We start from the raw sequence: 18741 nt of genomic DNA on the forward strand, positions 1-18741 counted from the left end.
TCAATAGTGTATATGCTTGGTGTACATCCATATCACATGGGTTTGATAGATGGTGTCGTGAGAGGAGAAAACAAGACAAGAAAAAGGGAGGAGAAAGAGAACAGTCCCTGAGGAGAAAGATGTCAGAAGACAAGTCCAGAAAAGACAGGAGAAGGAGAGAGGAAAAGGGAAGAGCAGGGTACCTGTTGGATGCAGAACTTGCGGATGGTGTAGTCCACCAGCACCATCATGTCCTCCACAGAGACCCGGATGTTGCCGTAGGTCCAGCAGCCCTGGTCTGGCCAGTACTGGGCACACTTACACTGAGACACACAGAGAGATTGCCGCTGTATGGATTTCTTTCAAATGAAAAGAAACAAACACTCATAGTCGTACACTCATATGCCTTTTCACATTGCAAACTTGACATGCTGAACATACCTAATCATCGTCATATAGCAAATACTATGAAAGACCTAGTAGAGGTCTGTTCAGAAGGGTGGAACATCACACAACAGTTCCAATAGATTTTGTACTGTGAAGAACATATTTTAAATGCATTTCATGTTGAGTAGGCAGTTGTGTCAATTGTTTTAATGAACTTTCTATCTGCAAAATTCTGAACCTTCCACCTTCCTGAACACACCTGTTGTCACCCCTCCCCCGCTCTTCCCTCCTTCTCCCCTACCTCTTTTCTTTCCTTCAGGTTGGTCACCATGACGATGGTGGCTGTGTTTTGTTCCCAGATCATTCTCCAGAAGTCGTTCACCGTCTCCTCCTTTGGCCCTGAGAGAGAGGGAGAGAGAAGATATATTATAATCCACTGTTTATTATCATCATTGATTTAATACGTTCCTGTATGTTTGCACAGGAAATGAAATATGATGTCATATTCACATGGCAATCACCACATTAGCCTATCCCAGTGGCTAGAGTAGCCTCTTTACCTTGAGCTGCAATGAACTTGTTCTTCTCTTGGTACCCCTGTGAACAAGAGGAAGGCAGAAGAGGAAGAGTGTGAGAAAAATGTTCTGCTGTATCATCGATGTTTCATGACCAGGTCTTGAATTGTTGGGTAATGTTCTGCTGTATCATCGATGTTTCATGACCAGGTCTTGAATTGTTGGGTAATGTTCTGCTGTATCATCGATGTTTCATGACCAGGTCTTGAATTGTTGGGTAATGTTCTGCTGTATCATCGATGTTTCATGACCAGGTCTTGAATTGTTGGGTATTGTTCTGCTGTATCATCGATGTTTCATGACCAGGTCTTGAATTGTTAGGTAATGTTCTGCTGTATCATCGATGTTTCATGACCAGGTCTTGAATTGTTGGGTAATGTTCTGCTGTATCATCGATGTTTCATGACCAGGTCTTGAATTGTTAGGTAATGTTCTGCTGTATCATCGATGTTTAATGACCAGGTCTTGAATTGTTGGGTATTGTTCTGCTGTATCATCGATGTTTCATGACCAGGTCTTGAATTGTTGGGTAATGTTCTGCTGTATCATCGATGTTTAATGACCAGGTCTTGAATTGTTGGGTATTGTTCTGCTGTATCATCGATGTTTAATGACCAGGTCTTGAATTGTTGGGTATTGTTCTGCTGTATCATCGATGTTTAATGACCAGGTCTTGCATTGTTAGGTAATGTTCTGCTGTATCATCGATGTTTAATGACCATGTCTTGAATTGTTAGGTAATGTTCTGATGTATCATTGATGTTTAATGACCAGGTCATGCATTGTTAGGTAATGTTCTGATGTATCATTGATGTTACTCTACTTTTTGATGTATTGATGTTGTTTCTACTTCATGTGCATTTAGCATGGGACCTGCGTTCTACAAATGAAATATTATTTTCATTTTGTAAAAAAAGAGAGAAAGAACAAAGGAGAGAGGGAGGGAGAGAGAGCGAGAGTGATGAAAAAGACTTGTGGCGTCACTCACATTGATGAAGGATGCGTTGATGAAGTCGGAGTCTGGAACTCCCTCTAGTGATGACAAATGCACCCTGGAGTGATCATCTGAAACACAACAGAACCTTGATTAGCTGAATGACCAGCCTGTTTTAAAGGAGCTACATGTAACATTTATACTACCGCTCAAAAGTTTGGGGTCACTTAGAAATGTTATTGTTTTTTTTTTTAAGAAAAGCAAATTTTTTGTCCATTAAAATAACATCAAATTGATCAGAAATACAGTATAGACATTGCTAATGTTGTAAATGACTATTGTAGCTGGAAACGGCTGATTTTTAATGGAATATCAACATAGGTGTAGAGGCCCGTTATCAGAAACCATCACTCCTGTGTTCCAATGGCATGTTGTGTTAGCTAATCCAATTTTATCATTTTAAAAGGCTAATTGATCATTAGAAAACCCTTTTGCAATTATGTTAGCACAGCTGAAAACTGTGGTTCTGATTAAATAAGCAATAAAACTGGCCTTCTTTAGACTAGTTGAGTATCTGGAGTGTCAGCATTTGTGGGTTCGATTACAGGCTCAAAATGAACAGAAACAAATAACTTTCTTCTGAAAGTATTACGTCTGTATTACGTCTTTGCAAATGGTAAGAAGCCACTATGAGATGTTAGGCGTTATTAAGCAGTATCCTTAAAAAAAAATATATATATTACATGTAGCTCATTTAAAGTCTGTTCCAGGAAGAGTAGTATGACAGACTAGTGCCCGATTCAGACTATTGGGCCAAACCGATCCAAGCCGAGCTATACTGGCGCGATTACGCATCCGCCATAGATTCTGGAAAGGAAACATACAAGCTAGCACAGCGCGTTCCCAAAGGTTGAATCAGGCTTTAGCGCCATGTCGGGGACTCACATGGCAGGATGTTGACGTATCGGTTCTTGTCCTTGTTCTCCTCCTTAGAGGCCGCGTCGCACGACGCCTGAATGGGACACACCGGCAGCGCCTGGACACAGAGAGCATTAGACACACAGACAGGTAACAGTGATATTAGATGAATGCCCAGTGATGAGTGTTTCTATGGGTGATATTCTTATTCCCAAAACCAGCCCAGCTGGACATGAAAATAAAGCAAATAATGAAAGAACGGCAAAAGGAATTAGGAAGTATTGGAACACAGCCATAGGCTCTGTGTAAGGTAGTACCTCTCCAATCTGAGTCAGTAGCTAGAATCACAAACATAGAGGGTTCTAGTTGCAAGTACGATCTGCCCATTGTCCTGATGTGGCCCATAGACAACTAAAATGTGTGTGTATAAATGTAAATGTGTGTGTACGCGTGAGAGTATGAGTATATATATATATATGTATGTTTATAAGGACTTCATACGTTGAACTCCTCCCGGAAGAGCTTGTTGTCGTCAGCCATGCGACGATTCATCTCCTCCTCCAGCTTGTCGACAACAAGGGGAGGGTACTTCCTGTTGGTGCTGGGTGAGCGGGCCAATAGTGGCACACTCTGGAGCTCTGCAAGAGCAGGAAGCAGGAAGGGAGGGAAGAGGGAGAGGAAAGACAGGAGGGAAGGAATGGGAGGAGAAAGATAGAGTTCCACAGGAGATAGACAGAGACAGAAAGATAGAGACATAAACCCTTATTTTTGTGACACTGCCAACAAAAAATTATACAAATACAATTAATTATATACACTATACAAATAGTATTTCAATACTTTTTACAGTAAAATACAATAAGAAAAACCTGTTGTAAGAGCCAGATAGTGACACATTCACCAACCAATGATTATAAACTAAATCAATACACTGTAGAAAAATATATTACATGTCCTAAACATTACATTCCAATCTGCACACGCAATGTCTCCAAACTGACTGTCTGTTCTGTAACAAAAGCCCACAAGGGGGCGCTGTAAACCAATCCAACACTGCTACTGAACCACAAGTCATCATATGGAACAACAGCATAGGCCGAGAACCAGTAAATGACTACAAAACCAATGCGATCTTATCCAAACAGAGAACAATGCAGAAAGTTGGCTATGATATAGATTACAAGTCCCTGTAAGTGTACCACCACAGGCAAAACGTGTGTTCACACAACTACAGTGATTTTACCTGTATCATCTGATCTTCCGTTGGTCAGCCTGAAGGAGTTGGAATGGCTGCCGGCCTGCTTGTACTTCTTAAACCTGTCAATCACACGACATGCATGAATAGATATATCCAGAATGACACACACTGCCATTGCCATGGTAACTTCTGTAACACTTAGTTTATCAATACCGTCCTCAATAGGGTGTGAGTGTATGAAAGGTGACAAGCAAGCCATTTCCGCTCTGCCCTTCGAAAAACTGTAATGAATTGTGTGAGTAGGTTTGGGTGTACAAGACAGTTAGCATTTTACGTGGGTCTCATGTCTTAATATTGTATAGCTCTACACACTTTTCTTTTCAGTTTTAATATGCCAGCCTGAGATGAGGCTGAAGACACTTCTGTCAGGCAGAAAACCAAGGATGTATTCATTATGGCGCACCATAGCAAAACGTAGTATGTGTTTCTTTTTGGACAAAACAAGCATTTTTTATTGGACAAGTTCCGGGAGCCCTCCCGGTGTCAGTGCGTTTTTTCTCTTTGGTGCCTCATGAACACGACCCAGGGGCGAGTCCCCCTAAAGCTTCGTAGCTAATGTGGCACTATTTTTACCCTGACGTAGAGTATAGATCCAGGCCCCTGGCAGAACAGCAAAAGGCTTATTTTTGAGAGCTTTGCTCGCTTCAAGCGAAGAAGATGGACAGTCAAACGTAAGATTTTACCATTCTGACTCTCTCACTGCTGTGGGGGATGGTTGTCATTTAGCCACAAAGCTGTCAGGGAACCCACCCCATGGTTGTGTTCAGTAGGGAGACAGGGAACCCACCCCATGGTTGTGTTCAGTAGGGAGACAGGGAACCCACCCCATGGTTGTGTTCAGTAGGGAGACAACTTTTGAAAAGGACAGGTACTAGCTGAACTCAGACAAGGTACTAGCTGAACTCAGACAAGGTACTAGCTGAACTCAGACAATTTTCACTTCGTTGAAAATTGTTTTGTTACCATGTGCCCTAATAAACAGGAGCCAGGTGAGCGGTGTGGGTGGGTCAGGGTTAGCGGTGTGGGTCAGGGTTAGCGGTGTGGGTCAGGGTTAGCGGTGTGGGTCAGGGTTAGCGGTGTGGGTGGTTTCTACCTGAGTGAGTATGACTGACCTGAGCATGTAGAGGATGATGATGATGAAGACAATGACGAGCAGGGACGACAGAGCCACCATCACCGCAATGATGGGCGTGTCATCTGAGAGAGACAGGAGAGAGATAATTCACAACCTATTTTAAAAGTGTATCTATCCATTGTACAATGAGTACTTGTCTTATGTTGGTCACATTACAAGACCCAACACACAAACACACGACAGGCTGGGAGCAGCACAGGGTCAGCCTCAAAGCAGCGCCCCTGGAGCACTTTGCCACGCACAAGGGCACAACGGTAGTAGGTGGCGGCGGGGCACAAGAGACACCAGAAACTCCCTGGTTGCCGGTTCACTAGCCAACATTTTCATGTCAGCACTGGGATTCCCTTTGGCAAGGCAACTTCTTTAATTCCCAGTACCTACAAAAGCAAGATGGTGGAAGTGCCTGGTGTGGGGTAATATTTGATTTGCTCTCGAAGAAAAATAACCGTGCTGAGCGTACACGTGGACACTGTCCTTGAGAGTGCAGATACATCACTATTTAATTGGCAGGCAGAGTCAATCTTTCACATGATAGGCTACAAAATAGGAGGCTTGGGTCAGGCACTGAAACTCAGTTTAACATATGCTCTCAGTACGCATCAGACTTGGGTTCAAACTGTATTTGACATTTGATTGAGCCTGTCTGGATTGACAAATTGGGTTTGGGTTGGCACTTTGCGCTAAGCAAGCTTGATCAAGTGCACAAATTAAGTATTTGAAAAGAAAAACAATTCTATTTAATATGCTTAATGGTAAACATGTTAGACAGGCTATATGCAACTCTGGCTGCTTTGTGACTTCTACACTGACTACAGGAGCTCCTAACTAAGGACATCTTGGTACCAGTTACTCTGGACAACTTTGTTATGTCTTTCGTATCATTTTCATCATAGTGACATGAGGTCCTTAACCGTCAATACAGACGTCATTAACCGTCGTTATAGAGACTTCATTAACCATTATAGAGACATCATTAACCATAGTTATAGAGACTTCATTAACCATTATAGAGACATCATTAACCATCGTTATAGAGACTTCATTAACCATTATAGAGACATCATTAACCATCGTTATAGAGACTTCATTAACCATTATAGAGACATCATTAACCATAGTTATAGAGACTTCATTAACCATTATAGAGACATCATTAACCATCGTTATAGAGACTTCATTAACCATTATAGAGACATCATTAACCATCGTTATAGAGACGTCATTAAACGTTGTTACAGAGACGTTATTAACCATTAACCATTAAGAGTCTAAGCCAGGGGGAGGGGGGGTTCTACTAAGCTATATGGAATTGTATTAATTAGGTCATACCAAGGATCATTTAGCTATTTGATTTTAAATTTCAAGACCCCTTGAAGTATAATTTTTTTTAAATAATAATTTCAAGAAATTATTTTTGGCCTTACTGCTATTAGCCCATACAAAATGCATAGAATAACAGATTCACTACCAAAAGACAAGGCATGTGAGGCCTGTGGGTGTCCTAGAGCAAAAAACAACCAACATTTAAATTTTTTGTCTATTAAAATAACATCAAATTTATCAGAAATACAGCGTAGACATTGTTAATGTTTTAAATGACTATTGCAGCTGGAAACGGCTGGTTTTTAATGGAATATCTACATAGGCGTACAGAGGCCCATTATCAGCAACCATCACTCCTGTGTTCCAATGGCACGTTATCTTAGCTAATCCAAGTTTATAATTTTAAAAGGCTAATTGATCATTAGAAAACCCTTTTGCAATTATGTTAGCACAGCTGAAAACTGTGGTGCTGATTAAAGAAGCAATACAACTGGCCTTCTTTAGAGTAGTTCGTATCTGGAGCATCAGCATTTGTGGGTTCAATTACAGGCTCAAAATGGCTGGAAACAAATAACTTTCTTCTGAAACTCATCAGTCTATTCCTGTTCTGAGAAATTAAGGCTATTCCATGTGAGAAATTGCCAAGAAACGGAAGATCTCGTACAACGCTGTGTCCTACTCCCTTCACAGAACAGCGCAAACTGGCTCTAACCAGAATAGAAAGAGGAGTAGGAGGCCCCGGTGCACAACTGAGCAAGAGGACAAGTACATTAGAGTGTCTAGTTTGAGAAACAGATGCCTCAAAAGTCCTCAACTGGCAGCTTCATTAAATAGTACCCGCAAAACACCAGTCTCAACGTCAACAGCGAAGAGATGACTCTGGGATGCCGACAGTAAGTGATAGTGATCCCAGTGGGAATCAAACCCAAACCCTGGCATTGCTAGCACTAAGCCACTCTTACCAACTGAGTCACACAGGGGCCACATTTGATTTCAAGTTGTTCAAACTGCCATCTTGGCTATTTCAGCTAATTGTTGTTCATTTTTCATTATTCTGTGGAATTTTCAGTGTTCTCTGAGGGACAATGTACACATTGAATGGTGCTGCATCACGTTGTTAGAAAGGTAATTGAAACTGATGAGGAGTAGAGAAGAGGGACTATTCGGTCCATTTCATTTCAATGTCTCATACCATGGGCATAGAGGATGGACAGAAACCACAGACAGAGGAGAGATACTGGAGGGCTTGAATACTGCGTGTGTTCGACAGGCCAGTTAAATTATTGGCTGCCACGACTGCTTATCTGTTATGCTATCGTAAATTGTCAGCGCGGTTGTATGACCGCTTGGCATGCCATTGTAATGAGACATCAACACCTCACACACACACAGTCTTACCGGTGTCTTCTTCTCCACCACCTGAGGAGGATAAAACAAGAGTCATTACTATCAAACCTAAAAAAAAACACACCAAACCCCCCCCACAGCACTTAAGTTCTCGACTTTCACTCTCACACACTCCACTAGCAACCAACATACAATTAACACACAGACACACACCTGGAACAGTAGCACTGCCAGTGGCCGACGTGGCGTCCACCGTTGGGTTTGTGTCTGTGTTGGTGGCGGTGTCTGGTGACTGAGTCTCTGGAACAGAGGTCCCATTCTCCCCTCCCCCTCCCTGACTGATTGTGGTTGGAGCAGGGGGTGGCTGCGGGGTGGAGTTCACCCCTGTGGGGATTTGGGGGGCTTCGGTTAGGCCAGGGGGTGGTGGAGGGGGGACGGGCGCAGGGGTGGCACCACTGGGGCCTGCAGTCAATATGACACCATCCACAGTTGTGGTAGTTGTCATTGTCGTCGCGGCAATCTTCGGGGCTGTGGTTGTTGGAGGGGGAGGGGGGGGGGCGATGGTTGTTGTCAAGGGAACATTGGGGAGGGTGTTGGCGGGAGGGTCCTTGGATTTGGCAGTGGGGACTGGACCTCCTAGGGATGAAAGGTAAGGTGTGAGAGAGGAGGGAGAAGAAAGACGGAGAGAGAGAGAGGAGTGAGAGGAGCGAGCGAGAGAGAGAGAGATATTCAGTTTATTTAGGCTATTTCTGTTGAGTCAATTTGCAGCTTCATGAGAGGTGCAGTAAACAATAGCGTTGAATATGTCAAATAGTGTCAGCGTTGGGATCCGGCTGTGCAGGTGATGATGTCATGTGGGTCCTTACCTGTGGGGGTGGGAGGTGGTCCCTGGGCTGAGACGGAGACCCTGAGGGCCACACTGAGCAGCAGGAGCAGGGGACACACACCCATACTGCCCTGGGAGAATCGGGACACATGCCTTATTACTTAATGACATCCACAAAATTACCTTTTTCACAGTGCAAACAGATGATTGGATTATTAATCCAGATGTGTTGTAATTGTAACTGGAGGCTAATCCTAATCCTGGGCGATCACTTTTATAGTATAATCCAAGTAAATATAAATGCATTTATTATCATGATTTGAGTGGAACAAGGAGTTGATCTCTTACCTTAAGAAGCGAAGTTGGCATCAATCACTCATTCGCACAGTGTGGTCCTGGATCCAAACAGAAAGGAAGACACTGTAAGAATCTTACAGAGACACTCAGAAATGTTTCACTTGTATTATTCGTTTGCATGTTGAGACCATTCTTATATCAAAATGTAAATACTTCATGAAAATTGGAGGATGACTGTTCATTCAGGGATGGTCAAGGTGAAGGAAAAATGAAACCGCACACTGCTCTTGATAGTATCACTGATCTTTAATAAGCTTACGTATCGGCCTAACGGCCTTCGTCAGAGCTTTTGTGAGTTTAAAAAAAATTAGCACCCTTATGTAGACCTAGCCCCACCCACACACCGTTCCACGAATCGAAAGGGGTTGGAGGCGAAGGAAAAATAAATATGTGCTACCAAATATAACAATATGCATTTCATAAATATTCAAATAAAGTATGTAAATAAGACGTATTAAACACATCTGTAAAACCACAATGGGGACATAGACCTACCGAGCAAGTTTTCATTAATCATTAGGTACATCGTACGAAAAACATCAGAGTCATCTTAAATAGGGACATAATTCATGTTCAAATTCACAACATAACATACATAGGCATTTCATCATTAAGACCTTTAGGAAATAATGTCTGGAGGGTGAAAATCCAAAAACATTCTCTTTTGTTCAGAGTATTATTAATATCAACTCCCCTGTCTGATATCTTAACTTTCTCTATGCCACAAAATCTACAAAAAAGGTAGAAATGTCATGTTTTAGGTCATTAAAATGTACTGCGACTGGATAATCCCTGTCGTTTCGCCTGATTTAACTTTTATGTTCACTAATTCTCTGTTTGAGAGAGCGGGAGGTCTTACCAACATAGCAGAGCCCACATGGACATTTAATAATGTAAATAACATGGGTGGTGGTACACGTAATAATGTCATTTATTTGGAACTGTTTTCCTGTATGTGGGTGGCACAAATATTCTCACTTCATCATATTGTTGTACTGTGCGCATCCTCTGCCTTTTGAATTAGGGATGGTCAAGGTAACATATTTTTCCCAGAAGGATTGACTGATCCCAAACTTGCTAGGTGGTGATTTATCCCCAAAATATCTGACCATCTCCTCAGTTAAAAAAACAACAATACTGAATGCGCTACATATTCTGCGGTTAGGTTATCAAACAATGCCTGCATCATTTATTTTATCTGCTTACTGAGCAGTAGCTTTTATATAATGTGATTTACAGTTAGTTTAACACATACAAGCTCACAGAACGGGACCGCCGAGTGCTGAAGCACGTAAAAATCGTCTGTCCTCGGTTGCAACACTCACCACCGAGTTCCAAACTGCCTCTGGAAACATCAGCACAAGAACTGTTCATCGGGAGCTTCATGAAATGTGTTTCTATGGCCGTGCAGCCGTACACATGCCTAAGATCACCAGTCGCAATGCTAAGCGTCAGCTGGAGTGGCGTAAAGCTCACTGCCATTAGACTCTGGAGCAGTGGAAATGGGTTCTCTGGAATGATGAATCACACTTCACCATCTGGCAGTCCAACGGACTAATCTGGGTTTGGTGGATGTCAGGAGAACCCTACCTGCCCGAATGCATAGTGCCAACTGAGAAGTTTGGTGGAGGAGGAATAATGTTCTGGGGCTGTTTTTCATGGTTCGGGCTAGACCCCTTAGTTCCAGTGAAGGGAAATCTAAACGCTACAGCATACAATGACATTCTAGACAATTCTCTGTTTCCAACTTTGTGGCAACAGTTTGATGAAGCCCCTTTCCTGCTTCAGCATGACAATGCCCCCGTGCACAAAGCGAGGTACATACAGAAATAGTTTGTTGAGATAGGTGTGGAAGAACTTGACTGGCCTGCAAAGCCCTGACCTCAATCCTATGGAACACCTTTGGGATGAATAGGGACGCCGACTGCGAGCCAGGCCTAATCGCCCAACATCAGTGCCCGACCTCCCTAATGCCCGTGGCTGAATGGAAGCAAGTTCTCACTGCAATGTTCCAACATCTAGTGGAAAGCCTTTTCCAGAAGAGTGGAGGCTGTTACAGCAGCAAAGGGGGGACCAACTCCATATTAAGGCCCATGACTTTGGATTGAGATTTTCGACGAGCAGCACATACTTTTGCCATGTCATGTATATATTGGGAATAGCCCATCAATAAATAAATACATTAAAAAATCTGATTTTTTTTAGGCCATATCGCCCAAACCTACTATGACCCACGCGGGCATCGAACCCACAACCCCATTTTTGCCAGCACCGTGCTCCAAATCAAATCAAATCAATTGATATGTTCTTCAAAAGAGAGATCAGGGTCCAGAGTAACGCCGAGGTCCTTCACAGTTTTATTTGAGACGACTGTACAACCATCCAGATTAATTGTCAGATTCAACAGAAGATCTCTTTGTTTCTTGGGACCTAGAACAAGCATCTCTGTTTTGTCCGAGTTTAAAAGTAGAAAGTTTGCAGCCATCCACTTCTTTATGTCTGAAACACAGGCTTCTAGCGAGGGCAATTTTGGGGCTTCACCATGTTTCATTGAAATGTACAGCTGTGTGTCGTCCGCATAGCAGTGAAATTTAACATTATGTTTTCGAATGACATCCCCAAGAGGTAAAATATATAGTGAAAACAATAGTGGTCCTAAAACGGAACCTTGAGGAACACCGAAATGTACAATTGATTTGTCAGAGGACAAACCATTCACAGAGACAAACTGATATCTTTCCGACAGATAAGATCTAAACCAGGCCAGAACTTGTCCATGTAGACCAATTTGGGTTTCCAATCTCTCCAAAAGAATGTGGTGATCGATGGTATCAAAAGCGGCACTAAGATCTAGGAGCACGAGGACAGATGCAGAGCCTCGGTCTGACGTCATTAAAAGGTCATTTACCACCTTCACAAGTGCAGTCTCAGTGCTATGATGGGGTCTAAAACCAGACTGAAGCGTTTCGTATACATTGTTTGTCTTCAGGAAGGCAGTCAGTTGCTGTGCAACAGCTTTTTCTAAAATTTTGGAGAGGAATGGAAGATTCGAAATAGGCCGATAGTTTTTTATAATTTCTGGATCAAGATTCGGCTTTTTCAAGAGAGGCTTTATTACTGCCACTTTTAGTGAGCTTGGTACACATCCGGTGGATAGAGAGCCGTTTATTATGTTCAACATAGGAGGGCCAAGCACAGGAAGCAGCTCTTTCAGTAGTTTAGTTGGAATAGGGTCCAGTATGCAGCTTGAGGGTTTGGAGGCCATGATTATTTTCATCATTGCGTCAAGAGATATAGTACTAAAACACTTTAGTATCTCCCTTGATCCTAGGTCCAGTTGGCTCCAACCAACTGAGCCATCGGACGCACATAGAAGCCCACCATTCTGTGTGCTAAATCCCCGTCACTCTCTCCCTCTTGTTCTGGATGTGTCTCGTATCCAGGTGGTGCGCCGTAACATGAATAATAAATGACCACATAGTGGGACATGGTGAAGGAAATGGAATCTGGGAAAAAAGCATGGTATGTATGCATTTCAATTTGGGCCTAGCCCTATGTGCAAGACGGGACATAGTTAACCTACTCTTGGAAATAAATAGAGAAGTTAGGGACTGCAAAGGACCCACGAGTCGGGATTGAGACAACTTTTTCAGATTTTGGACTTGGACATGGACTTGGCAAAATTGCCTGTATTGTGTAATAGCTTTCTGCACTGACTGCAGTGGGGCTCACCTCAAACAACAATGAAAGGGATTCAGTTGAAATGTGTGTGTAGGGAAGGGCCTAGAGAGCGCCGGCATGGTGGGCTGACTGTCAGATGTAATCCCACCAGTCCACTGGGTGCGGTTTTACTGACTGAGCTGTGATAATCCCTGGCCTAATCCTATGGTCCTGACCCAGGAATAATCCAGCCCGTCTGGCTCTCTTTATTGCAATCTAGCCACACATACACGCACAGGGATGACTGCAGACAGACACACAAATCCTGGTTATCAGGAATTTACTGCCAGAACCTCCGAATTGGGTGCAAAAAACAGCTACTGTGCCACTTCTATCTAGGGGGAAAGGCTGTGATTCTTACAGTTTAGACCAGTATTTCCCAGCCCCGGTCTTCAACCTGGAGACTGTCCAAACATCAGTTGGACACTTCCAAATGGGGACCTGTTGGCCTACTCATCCACTATCAAATGTATGATATTAAATGCCCACACCAGTAGAAATGCACTTTTTTGAGCTGAAAGATGACGGCCAGAGCTTACCCATCAGGTTGCACATCGACGCAAGTCAATAAGTCATCATCAGTAAGTCAAAGTATGATATATTTGGGCTTGAAGTACCAAATCCGAATGTGTGACTTCGGATGTTACCGTGAGTCTTAAATGTATTTTCCTATGAGATGACGAGCACATTTATTACAGCCTACGTTTCGTTTCAGGGTGGGTTTTATTTAAAATGTTACCAGCCACCAGCATGGCAATGTTTATTAATCAGAAACACCTGCTGCAAATTTCTTCCTATTCGTGAGTCATCTGAGCCAAACAGCTTTTCTCTGTAGCCTACACTTCCTATTCGTGAGTCATCTGAGCCAAACAGCTTTTCTCTGTAGCCTACACTTCCTATTCGTGAGTCATCTGAGCCAAACAGCTTTTCTCTGTAGCCTACACTTCCTATTCGTGAGTCATCTGAGCCAAACAGCTTTTCTCTGTAGCCTACACTTCCTATTCGTGAGTCATCTGAGCCAAACAGCTTTTCTCTGTAGCCTACACTTCCTATTCGTGAGTCATCTGAGCCAAACAGCTTTTCTCTGTAGCCTACACTTCCTATTCGTGAGTCATCTGAGCCAAACAGCTTTTCTCTGTAGCCTACACTTGGGTTTAAAAACAGCCACAAAGTCAAAATTGGCTATATCATACAAATTGAACAGAAATGAGCTTGTTGGTCTTAATTAAAAGGTTAGGCTAAGGCTAGCGGTGTGGTTAAGGTGACAGTAAGGTTTCAAATATGATTTTAAGAAGAGAAAATGTATAAATAGTTGCCCTTACAAAAAATATTACAGTTTTGAAACTGCAGTAAATGTGCAGTAACTGCAGTCGACTGGTTTTTTGGACGCAGTATTTGCAGCATACTGCAGTTATACTGCACTCTGACTGCTATCTTTTTCGTATGGGTGGTTTTATGACTTTGCGGCACGCCTGGGCAGCAGGTAGCCTAGCGGTTAAGAGCGTTGGGCCAGTAACCAAAAGGTTGCTAGTTCGAATCACTGAGACGACTAGGTGAAAAATATGCCGATGTGCCCTTAAGCAACTTACCGTTCCTGTAAGTTGCTCTGGATAGAAATGTCTGCTAAATGACTAAAATGTAAACGTAAATGTTTCACTTTTGCCGTTTTCTATCCCTAAACGAGGACAGAGAATCAGGATTCATCCCTGTGCTAAATTTAGAAGAGGTGTTTCTAAATTTAAAGGGTGGCCTTGTGCATTGCGAGTGTTTCACTTGACTTTGCTCTTAAAGCAGACTAATCACTGCAGAGCTGAATCCAGGATAGAACTAAAGGAAACAACCAACATACCGACAAAGAGGCCTACACACTAAACAGAGTAGATTATGCATCTCATACAAAAACTTTATTGAGCAAATTTCCTTCCTTTTTAAAATGGCGTTTTGCTTCATTTAAAAGTTGCCACAATAACTTAACGAGCAGAAACAAAGCATGGAAAACAGACCAAAAAATGTATCGCCTTTTCTCTGCTTTTCTCCCTCCCTAGTAGACCATCTCCCTAGCTGATTCAGACTCCAGGAAAGTCGTAAAACAGCAAGAGCCATTGCTTCCTTCCCCCGCAGTCTGTCTGCCTGCTAGTCCCCTAAACCCCTTGCTCATCCAAAACCAGCCTCTGACCCTTTAACCCTTCCCGTCCAATGCCCCAAACCTCCCCTCACCTGACCCACAGAACAACCATCCTCATAACCAATGATTCAGCTATGACACAACCATCCCCATTAACATTAGCAACTATAAATTCATGTTAGACCGATTGAAACAGCAGCATCCTCTTTAAATTTGGCATGGTTGCATCAGTTGTCTTGTAAGAATCAGCCTTTGCACTTGAAATCGGCTTGCAACACTGGGAGCCTAAATGACCTTTTTGTACACCATGTGATTGGGCGGAGTGTTTATGGTGGTGAGGTGAAGCCATCCGATGCTAACCAGAGCTAGTAGCCGCAACTGATGGAGTCCGTGAGTGTAGTGTACAAGGGTAGCCCACCAGTCTGATCTATAGGTCTGAGTGCATTAGTCTATGGGGACACAGATAAATGTGTTTTGTTCACCTAAGCAGTCCCCAAACCCTTTCTCTGAGTGTGTGTGTGTGTGTGTGTGTCCACAGAGAGGTGTGGGTGCTGTGAGAGGCATGTCCCAGTGACTTAAGTGGAGAGAGGAAATTATTAATTCAAGAGGCACTAGTCAAGTGTTTCTACTTCATAGGCCTACCTAGGCTACACTCACTCAACACAACAACAAAGTGCTCTCTTTGCTCTCTTTTATAGTCAAGTAAGAGAACAAAACACCCTTTGGAGTGATGGCTCTTATAGGCCTATTTGTCGCAGAGACCGTAGAGAAAGCTTACTGAACAATCTGTGGTTGTAGTAGCAGTAGAATGTGAGGGACTCGGAATCATGCACATCCATCCATATGAGAATATTCAGCCTCATCACTCAAAGCTTATAGCACCCCCAAAACATCAAAGTTTGACAACACAAACATCTTCTAAGCCTAGTATGCCATGATACCCTGTACAATACCGCAAACGTACAATGTTCTCCTCTTGCTCAGTTTCCTGTTGCGAAAGCTTTGTTGACAGCTATACCCGACCAAGATATTCTGCTACCCCAGAGAACAAAGACGTGGTCCAAAGTGGCTTCCTCTCAATGCTTCATTTCGAATCGCAATCTTCCGATACCTAAGGCTTAGTTCCACACAGGCAAATCCAATTGAATATGGCCATGTCTAGAACGTTCTAGCCAGCTCATGAGAACTAAAAACTTTATCAATGTTAGTCCACCTGGGTCTGCTTGGGCCAGAATGTGCATAACTTTTCCAAAAGTGCCTAATTTCTCACTTCCTATGTTTTGATATCTTGCTGCATTATCCTTTTCACCCTGAGATGAGCCGTCTCATCAAACGTCCTATTTCCAGGGAGATAAACAATTCAGGCAGAGATATGTTGTTCTTCTACTACAGGACTGACTAATAAGGTGTTCAACAGGGCTACTGTTTTACTGTTTTGACTCCGAACCACATAAATTAGGGACGATACCAGTATCGCGGTAATAGTAAGTATTGTGGCAAGGAAACAAAATACAAAGGATCTCTCTTCTTTAGGATAACAGTTCTAATGTTAGAAACTAACATCATTATGTCATCGAGTCACATTTATTTATTTTCCAAGCACACAATATTTTACATACAGCAGGTTAACGGACCGAAGAGTTAAGTCTGCTTCGTGTTTTCATTTTTGCCTCGGGGGAAACTAAGTGATACTGGGATCATCCCGGCCCTAACGTAAGTGTAGATTTAGACTACATTGGAGGAAATGTTTTATTATTAGCCTAACGTTCATGCCACTGCATTAATAGCCACACAGGGCTCTGCATGTGACCATTATACTCATGTATGCATCCAAATATTTTGCTGTGTGACCTGGGTTCTCTTTTTGTTGTTGCACTAGTGCACCTAGAAAAAAGAAGGATTCTAGCTTTAATATCTCAAATATTTCTCATTGTGCTCCTAAATTTCTTTGTGTAAGCCTACATTTTTCAACTTATGCACACGTGCTCCTTGTAAAAAAGGTCTTCGTAAAGCCCCGTCACAATAAGCTATAATGCAGCAGTCCACAAAACACATTCAGTTCGATACTGCGAAGGCCTGTTTTTCAGTATTTTTCCTCACGCTTTGTTTAGTTGCCATCTGATCTCAAATGGATCAAAATAGGTGAACAATTTAAAAGAAAAGCCTTAATTTCAATGTCGGCATTTGTCGGTAAGACAGGTAAGGTGTTTAAGTGCAGAAGGGCGCAGGCCCAAACGTCATAATGGTCATGTGCCTCCTTATAAACAGCAACAGTGGTGCATACATACACAACCTATTCAGAACAGCGAATCCGGCGCAAACGCTGCATTCTATCTGATTGCCTAGATATTCCAAAAGCATCATGCATGTTAGTCATTGGTGTTGACTGTTGCCTCATGAACAATAGACTCCTGTCCAACACAAGGCTCAATCTTACAGGGAAAATGTCTTCCAAACCTGAACTCAAATTGCCAAAAGTGTTGCTGGATTTAGGCTTCTTGAGATCAGGACGCTGTAGGATAACGATGCCAATGTGCATTAGGCCTAACCGTATCAGCAAAGACACAAAAAGCACACAAAATCCTGTCCAAGTGTGACAGTAGTTCAGTTCATTATAAAAGATACATTCCTCACACACGATTACCTTTGCATGTTGTTTAGCCTATTGTAATTGTGTGTGATGGATATTTTATAATCCGTTACATTTTGGGTTTATAATTCCCTGCACCACATAGGCCTATATAAAACAGTGGTGGTGTTAACATTCATATTTAAAAGCAAGTGTGACAGTAGAACATAGGTTAACCACTGCACTTATGCTGCTTTTTATTTTTACACAAAACAGTGAGTTTTCTACCTGACCTCTTAGCTGATGGTTTATCAAGCCTCTGATCCTTTTCTTTCACACCAACTGTGCCAAGGCTAATACTTTATTTTTCTTTATTTCACCTTTATTTAACCAGGTAAGCCAGTTGAGAACAAGTTCTCATTTACAACTGCGAGCTGGCCAAGAAAAAGCAAAGCAGTGCGACACAAACAACACATGGCATAAACAAATGTACAGTCAATAACACAATAGAAAATCTATATACAGTGTGTGCAAATGAGGTAAGATTAGGAAGGTAAGGCAATAAATAGGCCGTAGTGGCGAAATAATTACAATTTAGCAAGTAAACACTGGAGTGATAGATGTGCAGAAGATGAATGTGCAAGTAGAGATACTGGGGTTCAGAGGAGAGAGAATAAAAATAAAAAATGTTTTAAATAACATGGGGATGAGGTAGTTGTATGGGATATTTACAGAGGGGCTATGTACAGGTGCAATGATCTGTAAGCTGCTCTGATAGCTGATGCTTAAAGTTAGTGAGGGAGATATGAGTATCCAGCTTCAGTGATTTTTGCAATTCGTTCCAGTCATTGGTAGCAGAGAACTGGAAGGAAAGGTGGCCAAAGGGGGAATTAGCTTTGGGGATGACCTGTGAAATATACCTGCTGGAGCGTGTGCTACAGGTGGGTGCTGCTATGGTGACCAGTGAGCTGAGACAAGGTGGGGCTTCACCTAGCAAAGACTTATAGATGACCTCGAGCCAGTTTGTTTGGCCGAATATGAAGCGAGGACCAGCCAACGAGAGCATACAGGTCACAGTGGTGGGTGGTTTATGGGGCTTTGGTGACAAAACGGATGGCACTGTGATAGACTGCAAATGTACAGTCAATAACACAATAGAAAAATCTATGTACAGAGTGTGCAAATGTAGACGAGTAGGGAGTAAGGCAATAAATAGGCCATAGAGGTGAAATAATTACAATTTAGCATTAACACTGGAGTGATAGATGTGCAGATGATGTGCAAGTAG

The 18741-nt window shown here is 42.5% G+C and overlaps 1 protein-coding gene across 3 annotated transcripts in view; it reads right to left on the reverse strand.

The window, feature by feature from the left end:
- The window catches only part of LOC106583412 (receptor-type tyrosine-protein phosphatase alpha), a 58853-nt gene that overhangs the window by 13287 nt on the left and 26825 nt on the right, over positions 1–18741 (reverse strand). For 2 of the 3 annotated variants that reach the window (XM_014167543.3, XM_014167540.3), the window contains exons 2-13: positions 9031–9077; positions 8723–8813; positions 8070–8492; positions 7908–7928; positions 5164–5248; positions 4037–4110; positions 3295–3431; positions 2821–2911; positions 1930–2006; positions 927–963; positions 668–765; positions 183–338 (exon numbers count right to left, since the gene is read on the reverse strand). In XM_014167543.3, coding sequence (XP_014023018.3) covers positions 183–338; positions 668–765; positions 927–963; positions 1930–2006; positions 2821–2911; positions 3295–3431; positions 4037–4110; positions 5164–5248; positions 7908–7928; positions 8070–8492; positions 8723–8813; positions 9031–9051 — 1311 coding nt within the window. In that variant the 5' untranslated portion in view covers positions 9052–9077. The remainder of the gene's footprint in view (positions 1–182; positions 339–667; positions 766–926; positions 964–1929; positions 2007–2820; positions 2912–3294; positions 3432–4036; positions 4111–5163; positions 5249–7907; positions 7929–8069; positions 8493–8722; positions 8814–9030; positions 9078–18741) is intronic. The other variant, XM_014167544.3, reaches the window with a different exon arrangement.

This window comes from Salmo salar, chromosome 22 (genome assembly GCF_965601325.2).
Source record: "Salmo salar chromosome 22, fSalSal1, whole genome shotgun sequence".
Classification (NCBI taxonomy): domain Eukaryota; kingdom Metazoa; phylum Chordata; class Actinopteri; order Salmoniformes; family Salmonidae; genus Salmo; species Salmo salar.